Source organism: Bemisia tabaci, chromosome 2 (genome assembly GCF_918797505.1).
Source record: "Bemisia tabaci chromosome 2, PGI_BMITA_v3".
In the NCBI taxonomy this organism is placed as follows: Eukaryota; Metazoa; Arthropoda; class Insecta; order Hemiptera; family Aleyrodidae; genus Bemisia; species Bemisia tabaci.
The window spans coordinates 37446021-37454778 of record NC_092794.1 but is presented as its reverse complement, the minus strand read 5'-3'; the positions used below and the strand labels follow the sequence as shown (position 1 = coordinate 37454778).

The following is an 8758-nucleotide window of genomic DNA, read 5'->3' as shown; positions in this document are numbered from 1 at the left end:
GGGCGAAAAATGTCGTTTTTGCATATGGCTCTTTAAACGGTCAAATTTAAGCACCTTAAATTTCGTTTTTTTTTAACTTTTCCCGAAATTTGGGGACTTGCCAACGTAATGTTGAACTGCAAACCTTACTGAGATAATGTGGAGGCAAATCAAGGGGAAATTGGCTTATTTCGCGGGAAAATTGAATGACCTTTGAATTGACGTATTTGGGGGTCCGAGCCTCCCCTTAAAATTAAATCGAAGTGATGTCAGTAATTTTTACTCAAAAGCGGACACAATTTGGTAAATTTTCCCGTTTTATTTTTTTTCTTACGATAATTTGAACCGGAGTTATGCTTTTTTGAAAATAGGTCAAATTTGACCCCTGACCTATCATAACTCGGTCAAAAATTAAGATATTGATCTGCGGTTTGCGCCAAAATTCTTAGTTTCTTATGCTCTTTCGAATGAGGTATCACAAGATAGGGGTTGCCATTTGAAAAAAAAAAGTTGGGGGCCCCCCGCGCCCCCCCCCCCTGACAGGGGACCAAAATTTTGACCCCCCCAAAAGATGGTCTCCCTTGAGATAGGAACATTCCCAAAGTTTCATTACCCTAGCTCAATTCGTTCAAAAGTTAGCAGGGGTGGGATGGACTTTTGGTACACCCTGTATAAAGCTGCTGTTCCCACTCACTATGCCCCCCCCCCTAGAGAAAAATTGGCCGAAGCGATTTCCTTTAAAATTGGTACACGCTTAGCTATTGTAATGAGGAGTTGATTAAAATTATTCCCATTCAAATCCGCTGCCTTGGATGCCCGCAAGAGCGAAAAGTTATTTCTCCATATAGTATTACATTGGAGATACGCGGTTGTTTACGCGCATCGCGCCGAACAGGTTCAATCCTGTTGCGTGACGTCACTGTCTTATAGACGAAATTTAAGGTTTTAGGAGGTATTTTTCGACGAATGTTTGGGGAAATTGGTAAGCGGGGGTATTTTTCTCGAAGGATCTCGAATTTTTGGTCGGATTTTCAAAATCTCAAAATCCAAGATGGCGGCCGTGACCTAAAATGCTAAGTCGGTTCCTGTTTGATCGATTTTCGTGAAACTCGGTATCCACTGGTACTTTTCGACGGGGAACTCGAATTTTTGGTCAGATTTTCAAAATTTCCAAATCCAAGATGGCGGCCGTGGCCTAAAATGCTAAGTTGGCTCCTGTTTGATCGATTTTTGTGAAACTCGGAGATCTAGGGTACTTTTCGACGGGGAACTCGAATTTATGGTCAGATTTTCAAAATTTCCAAATCCAAGATGGCGGCCGTGGCCTAAAATGCTATATCGCTTCCTGGTATCGATCGATTTTTGTGAAATTCGGTTTTAGGGGGTATATTTCGACGGGAAATTAGAATTTAAGGTCCGATTTTCAAAATTCAAAAATCCAAGAGGGCGGCCGTAGCCTAAAATGCTAAGTTGGCTCCTGTTTGATCGATTTTTGTGAAACTCGGAGATCCAGGGTACTTTTCGACGGGGAACTCGAATTTTTGGTCAGATTTTCAAAATTTCAAAATCCAAGATGGCGGCCGTGGCCTAAAATACTATATCGCTTCCTGGTGTCGATCGATTTTTGTGAAATTCGGTATTCGGGGTATATTTCGACGGGAAATTAGAATTTAAGGTCCGATTTTCAAAATTCAAAAATCCAAGATGACGAACGTGGTCTAAATTGCTATCTTGGCTTCCGATCCATCGATTTTTGTGACATTCGGTATTAGGAGGTGTATTTCGAAGGGAAATTAGAAATGTAGGTCCGATTTTCAAAATTCAAAAATCAAAAATGGCGAACGTGGTCTAAATTGTTATCTCGGCTTCCGATCCATCGATTTTTGTGAAATTCGGTATTAGGAGGTGTATTTCGAAGGGAAATTAGAATTTTAGGTCCGATTTTCAAAATTCAAAAATCAAAAATGGCGAACGTGGTCTAAATTGTTATCTCGGCTTCCGATCGATCGATTTTTGTGAAATTCGGTATTAGAAGGTGTATTTCGACGGAAAACTCGCATTTTTGGTCAGATTTTCAACATTTCCAAATCCAAGATGGCGGCTCCGCACGAAAACGCGGTCCGGACTCCTAGAACATCAATTTCCGTAAAACTTGGTGAAAAATAAGTTTAAGACATAGATGTTGTCTCCTCATCAATGTTAAAAACTGTGCGGGCGGTGGCGGCTCGCGGAGCGAGTCGCAAGTTTTTCCCGAAGCGTAGAACTGGGGTCCAGGGGCACTCCCCGGCTAGACGTGTCAGCTCGCAAAGCGAGCTAATCACGGCTAGTATATTATAATCTTTCCTTAAACACGGTCAAAAGCCATCAAAAATCTACTTTAATGGGTAATGAGGATCGGACGACGTATAAAAAATGTGGAGGTGGTCCGGCAGCAACATACCCGCCGCTAGTCACTGGAAAACAATAGATAATAGTAGTTGCGTACGTTGCCAGCGAGCGCGCTGCGAGCGCTTCTGTTTAAATTACCTAGCATTGAGTCGGGCCTCTAACCTTCTATACCGGGATTCTAAATTCATTAAAAACAAACATATTAGTTTCTAATAAAGATCTAAGTGTCAGTTCTTGCGTTAGCTTTGATGATTCATAGTATGTAATGTAAGTACCTAATTAGTTGTCTAATTTTGCTTGGTGTATACCTACGGAGTAATTTTGGAGATAGTATATGATGCATTATATAATGCATTTGCATTCCTAGGTTTCACCTGACTCAAAGCGTTTGCTGCTAATATCCTGAAACGTTCCGACTCATCTATCGGAGAATTGAGCGTTTCCTATCGGCCCCTCTGCAATTATGAGATTAGTCCAAAGATCCTGTAGGAACTTAAATTAATGACACAGGTGGTGCTTTTGAGCCAACTTTCAAAGAATTAAAGGCATTTTTTCAAAATCTACAGTCCATGAGCTCTACGTGTGACCGAAGTTCTCTCCTCGCTATATGACGGTTAACCCTTGAATTTTGAGTTTAGTCCAAAGATCTTTTAGGAACTTAAATTAATGAACCAGGTGGTGCTCTCATGCCAACTTTCGAAGAGTTAAAGGCATTTTTTTTTATAAATTTACAGTCCTTGAAAATGAGCTGTTTGTGTCATGTCGCGGAGCAAAGTGCCCTACTTTTGGGCCTTGTAATCCCTTGAATTTTGAGTTTAGTCCAAAGATCTTTTAGGAACTTAAATTAATGATCCAGGTGATGTGCTTGATGCCCACTTTTAAAGAATTAAAGGCATTTTTCAAAATTTACAGTCCCTCAAAATGATCTTTCCGTGTGATTTTGCTGAAAATGGACCTTTAGCCCAATTTGACCCTTGGCCCCCCAAATTTTAGTGCACCCCAAAATCGTTTGACGCGCATAAGGAGACCATAGATATGGTGTTCTGTGCCAATTTTGAATGAAATCGACTAGATAGATTCTGAGATATCGCTGTACACAGATTTGGGGGACGTCGGACGGACGGACACACATTTTTTCAAGTATGGTTATTTTGACTCCTGGGTCCTTAAAACGTCCAGAAATGATGAAATTTCAACTTTTTTTTTTTTCTTGGAGGATGACAATACTTCCTCTCTACCCTAGGGGAGCGAGAAAGTAAAAATTGTTGTGCCTAAAAAAAAATTGTTTTGAATTTTTTTTTCTAGAATTATGTTCTTAAGGGTTTTTGTAGAGCTATTTTTGAAAGACAGACTTCTCGGATAATTACAGCTGCCATGGCGCGAAAAATAAGAGGCCGCTGGGCCTCATAGACCCGGTTAGTTATCTAAGGGTTAAAGGAGAACAAATTGACACCATTCCTTGGTATTTTTGCAGAATTTTCTACGCACAGAGCAGAAAAAGCACGGCAGTTTTAAAGAATTGCCGTTGAGTAGGTGCCTTGTTTTCCGTTTAAAAAATAAAGTATGACAGGAAGTATGCGACGTCGCCAACCGAGTTATGTGATTGCCAACTTACACCGTTGATTTATAATTTTTGTAGGGTTGTTTTAATTTTTTCCCTGGATTCGGTAGGTATTCATTTGTTCTTTTTTCTAGTAGAAAAATTGGAGGACTCGACATACCACGAAAAATAGGAACGGCTTAGAGATGAAGGATTATAGGAAAGAGAGTGCCCTTTGCAAAAAACGGACCTGCTCAAAAATGATCCCTGAAACAAGTAGCGAAATTATGCCGCATTCGACAACCGCTGGATTGCAGTCCTCTACCTTGAGCAAACACGTGGGTAAAGATATGCTAAAACAGGGGACGCATATAACTATGGGCTACGCTCGGGTTCCGCTAAATTCACCGTCGGACTTCCTCAAAGCTCATTTTTCAAGTTCCAGAAAAGTCGAGTCCCGAAGTAAGTAGATACCAATTTTACGATATACTTATCAAATAATAAGATTTGGAACGTATAATGTGTAACTTACGTGTTTTTAGAATTGTATTCTTCAGGAGAGGGGGTGTCTGAGGTGAGTGTGGCAGCTTTGGTATTTGCATGCCTATACTAAAAAATGCGACGGTACGAATTTGAATCAGCTATTACAGAAAGGGCACAATCGACATTTTTTTCGAAATTGAGTTTTTTGCGGTTTTCGCATTAGTGTATGTAGACACATCCTGTAGTGCAGACAGGGCACTATATTCGCATTTTTTATGTGTTTTTGACAGGGGTTAAGGTTTTTTTCGTCTTCTTTTTTTTTGTTCCTAAGTATTCTCTAGTGGAATTTTATGTAAATTTTCCTCACACCATCAAGATTGTTTTCTGAAAATTTAATGGGAAAATCTCTATTCGTACTCTTTAAAAAGAGAAAATAAAAAGAGAGCAGAAATTTTGAAACGTTGCAATGGAGATACAATTTCCAACTTTCGCTGTAGACATGCATCATTGCCATACATTTCAGATGAAAAGTAAGGGCTAAAATAATTTTCTGGCTTCATCCTATCACTCTTTATGGCTCCTTCCCTCATGTATTACTGAAAGGGCACTATTGCACTTTCATCAAATGTCATTATTTACAACCCAGAAAGAGTATCATGTAAAAATGTTTTATGGAAATTGTTAGTCTACTCGGGGGACAAAAGAAAACCACGAAAATTTTTTTTCCAAAAGCTTATAGTTTAATCTAATCGGTTTTTTGCATTTTCTGAACAATTAACATTTCTGCAATAGTGCCCTTTCTGTAATATGTGATTCATTTGGCAGAAGCAGAGAAAGAGGGACGTATAAAACACAAAAGAGTTAAACCTCAATTTCGCGCGGTGACTTCTGTGACAGGGCGAGCTGTGGAGAACACCATCTACTGCACCAGGGCGTGTGGAGGGTTTGCAATAACCCCCAGAGTATGAGATCAGCGAAAAATGTCGCACTACAACCCATTTTGTTCAATTTCAGGAATGAAATTAGATGAAACTTTTTATTCTGAACTAGCGGCCCGTGCGTGCTTCCCACGTACCTAGCAATCTAGGAGCAGGAAGAATAGACTTCTTTAATGACTACGTCATCCGATATAGGTATTACTGTATTATAAAATCCTAAGCCCTAAAATTGCCGATATCTGTTCCGCGCTGTCGTGAAGTTGCCGTTAGGGCGAGAGTATGGAAATTTTACGGAGTTGTGACACCTCATGTGCTGTAGCACGGCGCGATCTCCTTTCTTTGAATTTTTAATTTTTAGCCGAGTTATTGAGAAAAATCTGCAAATCTATTTTTGTCTATTTCGTGACTAATACTGATTCTATGAACTTGAAATTCGTTATGATGAGGGGGCGTGCTGAAATGGTTATGCTGAAGCTTTTTGTCCGTAAAATGTTTACAATTGGTCGAGTTATCGCGAAAAATCTAAAAAATTCACCTTGTTTATGTCAAGGTGTACGGAGCATACCATTTAAGTCTCAACACAGACCTTTCTACCCACTGATGCAGCCTCATACGCACACGTGCACCTCGAAGCCCGATTTTTAAAATTTTCACCCATGCACATTAGAGTAATTGGCTTTTTTCCTTTGCGAAACTGGGACAAATAATGTGGTTGTCAGATTGCGCAGAAATAACACGGATTCTCTTTAAAGGCAAATGAGCGTTTTCGATATTTTTTGGGACAGACGGCAGCGTCCTAAAAGACCCATAAAACTCTCGCGCGACAGTTTACGAGCCGAGAGGGTCGCCCTCGCCCTCGCCCGGACGTGAGCCCTGCTATGCATATGTTCTTGGGTCTCGAGGCTCATATCTTAATTCACATAGTTCCGTTTGGCAGAAATACGTCCAATTCTACAACAGTCAATTTTAACTACGTCACGACTGATCAAAAGTCAACCATCCAGAGTCAGCTGGGAACTCATTTCACCAAACTATAAAAAAAATTCGGGGGCCCAGATGGTTCATGCCTTCGGTCCTACCCTCTCAGTTCTAAGACCTGGGGCTTGGGTTGCGGAGCGGCCAGGGGGCGTCGCCCCCTAGTACCTACTGCTCCCTCGTAAAAATGATCAGTTGACGGTGTATCAGTTCGTCAACGGTGTTTTGGCGCGGACCATCAGTAGACATCAATTGAGATCGGGTCAGTCGATGGCTTCAACTGATCTGAACTGATAAGTGATAGCAGTTAGAAGTATAAACCGATCTGAAATGATACTTGGTATCAGTTGGTACCATGTATTAACTGATATGACATAAATTAAAAACGCATTATCTTCATGTGTAACTTTACATATTTTTCAGTTTCTCGCACGTTTACCTCACGAATTGACGACCAGAGAGCGCTGCTGTGACGTACCGTTCTCGTATTTCTGCCGTGATGGCGAAGAGAGCCGTAAGTGCAAAATTTTCGAAATCGAGTTTTCTTCAAAATTCCTCTAAACTCTTTTAGATGAAGTTACTGAGACAGCTAAAACAGCAAAATTCATCCTAATTTAATGAAAACGAGACATATGTAAAAACCGTACCTAAGTGCACAAAAAATGACACAGTTTTTTTCAAGACAGTCGTAGATGCATGAGAGCCAATGAGAACAGTGCTTTCCAGTAAAGTGCCGCCCTCTTCTGCCAATTTCTAACCTGAAAATGTGTTTGTTGTGCGTCCAAAACGCAACCACGAAAGCATGCAGAAGATAGCACTTACGGCTGTCTTGCCTAACAATAACCTAGCATGAAAATGAAAAATAGGTACCCTTTCTATGTAATGGAAATAAAATCAGTCGATTTTTAATCATCCATACGATTTCTAGGAGTCTTCCGGACGATTAGTGGCAATTTGACAAAGAACGGAGGCTTCTTTCAATAAAATGTTCTTGTCAGAAGCTTCTGAGCCCGTTTTCTCAAAACTTCATTTTTGCACTTACGGCTCTCCTCGCTATCACGGCAGATTTCTGACACGAGGTTTTAGCAGGCAGCGCTCATTCCCAAACTATCCCATCTAAGTGCTAACTACGCTCGGCGTTGCTTAACTTTGGTGACCGTCCAAGAGACAAAGCCACTACTCCACCCGCGCATGCAATTTAATTGGACGTATTTTTGCCATTTCGGGGCCCCCACTTGAATCATTTCGACAGATTGTGAATCTACACTTAATTTTTTCATTTTATTAGGTACTTAATCACTTAAAATGTAAGTGAAGTTCCACAAGTTATGTTTCCTTAGAAATGAGACTAAGAAAAACCAAATGCAAAACCGAAAATTATAGTTAAAGATGTAAAAAAAAAGATGAAATACTGAAGAATCAATAATCAACTTGTAAGAAATTGAAAATAAACATGAATAAAATTGAAAACAAATAATTGAATCTTTATTGCGGGAGCGGTAAACATTTTTCATTTAAAACTTGTATGAATTCAATGTGAAAAAAATTGATCATGGTAATTTTTACGTGTTTTCGTCACATTCTTTTCATGTAATTTTTAAGTGTAAATTATTGTAAAAAATATTTTCGAGTGGTGAGCGTTTTTTTTTGTAATTTTTAGCAACATTGTGATGTGCTCGAAGAATCTGTCAACACAGGGTGTTAAAGAATTTCAAAGCTATAAAATAAACCATAAACCTCAACATTGATCGTTTTGAGGAGGAATGCCGCAAGTCGTTTTGCAAAAGTTGGGCCTTGTCTTCGCGGGCCGTCTCGCGGGATTTGTCCCAGGGAACAATCCCACTTACAAAGTCGAGAAAAATACTGAGTTAATCAATATGTATTATTCCTAGCCCCATCCCGTCGAGACGGTAATTGGGAGAAATCCCAGAAGTTCCATTCCTGCGATTCGAACTTGGAACAAATCCCATGAAGACGTCCTGTTAGAGTTGTATCTCCGGAGCTACGCAGGGCCAATCAAGAATCTTTCTCTTTCAGCAAATGAGGAACGGCCACCGCTATCAGTGCTGGTTACTTGTATCTCATCTTGTGCGTTCGGCGTCCTTTTTCGCTACCTACGCTTGTTATATTTGGATTCCATTTTGCAATAAGGAACCACTATTTCTGCCCCATTTTAGAAACAACATACATGCCATTGGTTTCCCTATGCAGATATGTGCTTTTATTGGAGAGCCAAAGATAGTAGTTCCTTTTTGCAAAATGTAATCCATTTGTCGGTGTCAAAGATGAATAAATCATCAAAACTAAATCCTAGCAGTTTGGTTCCATTATTTCGTCACGTCCCGTGGAGACAACTGCCGTGATAGCGAAGAGAGCCGTAAGTGCAAACTTTTCGAAATCGAGTTTTCTTCAAAATTCGTCTAAACTCTTTTAGATGAAGTTACTGAGACAGCGA

At 40.1% G+C, this 8758-nt stretch overlaps 1 protein-coding gene across 1 annotated transcript in view; it reads left to right on the top strand.

The window, feature by feature from the left end:
- Positions 1-558: 558 nt before the first annotated feature.
- Positions 559-8758, top strand: part of LOC140224084 (enkurin) — an 81828-nt gene continuing 73628 nt past the window's right edge. Inside the window, exon 1 of the mRNA XM_072297279.1 lies at positions 559-4369. Within this exon, the coding sequence (XP_072153380.1) occupies positions 4114-4369 (256 nt within the window). The 5' untranslated portion in view covers positions 559-4113. The remainder of the gene's footprint in view (positions 4370-8758) is intronic.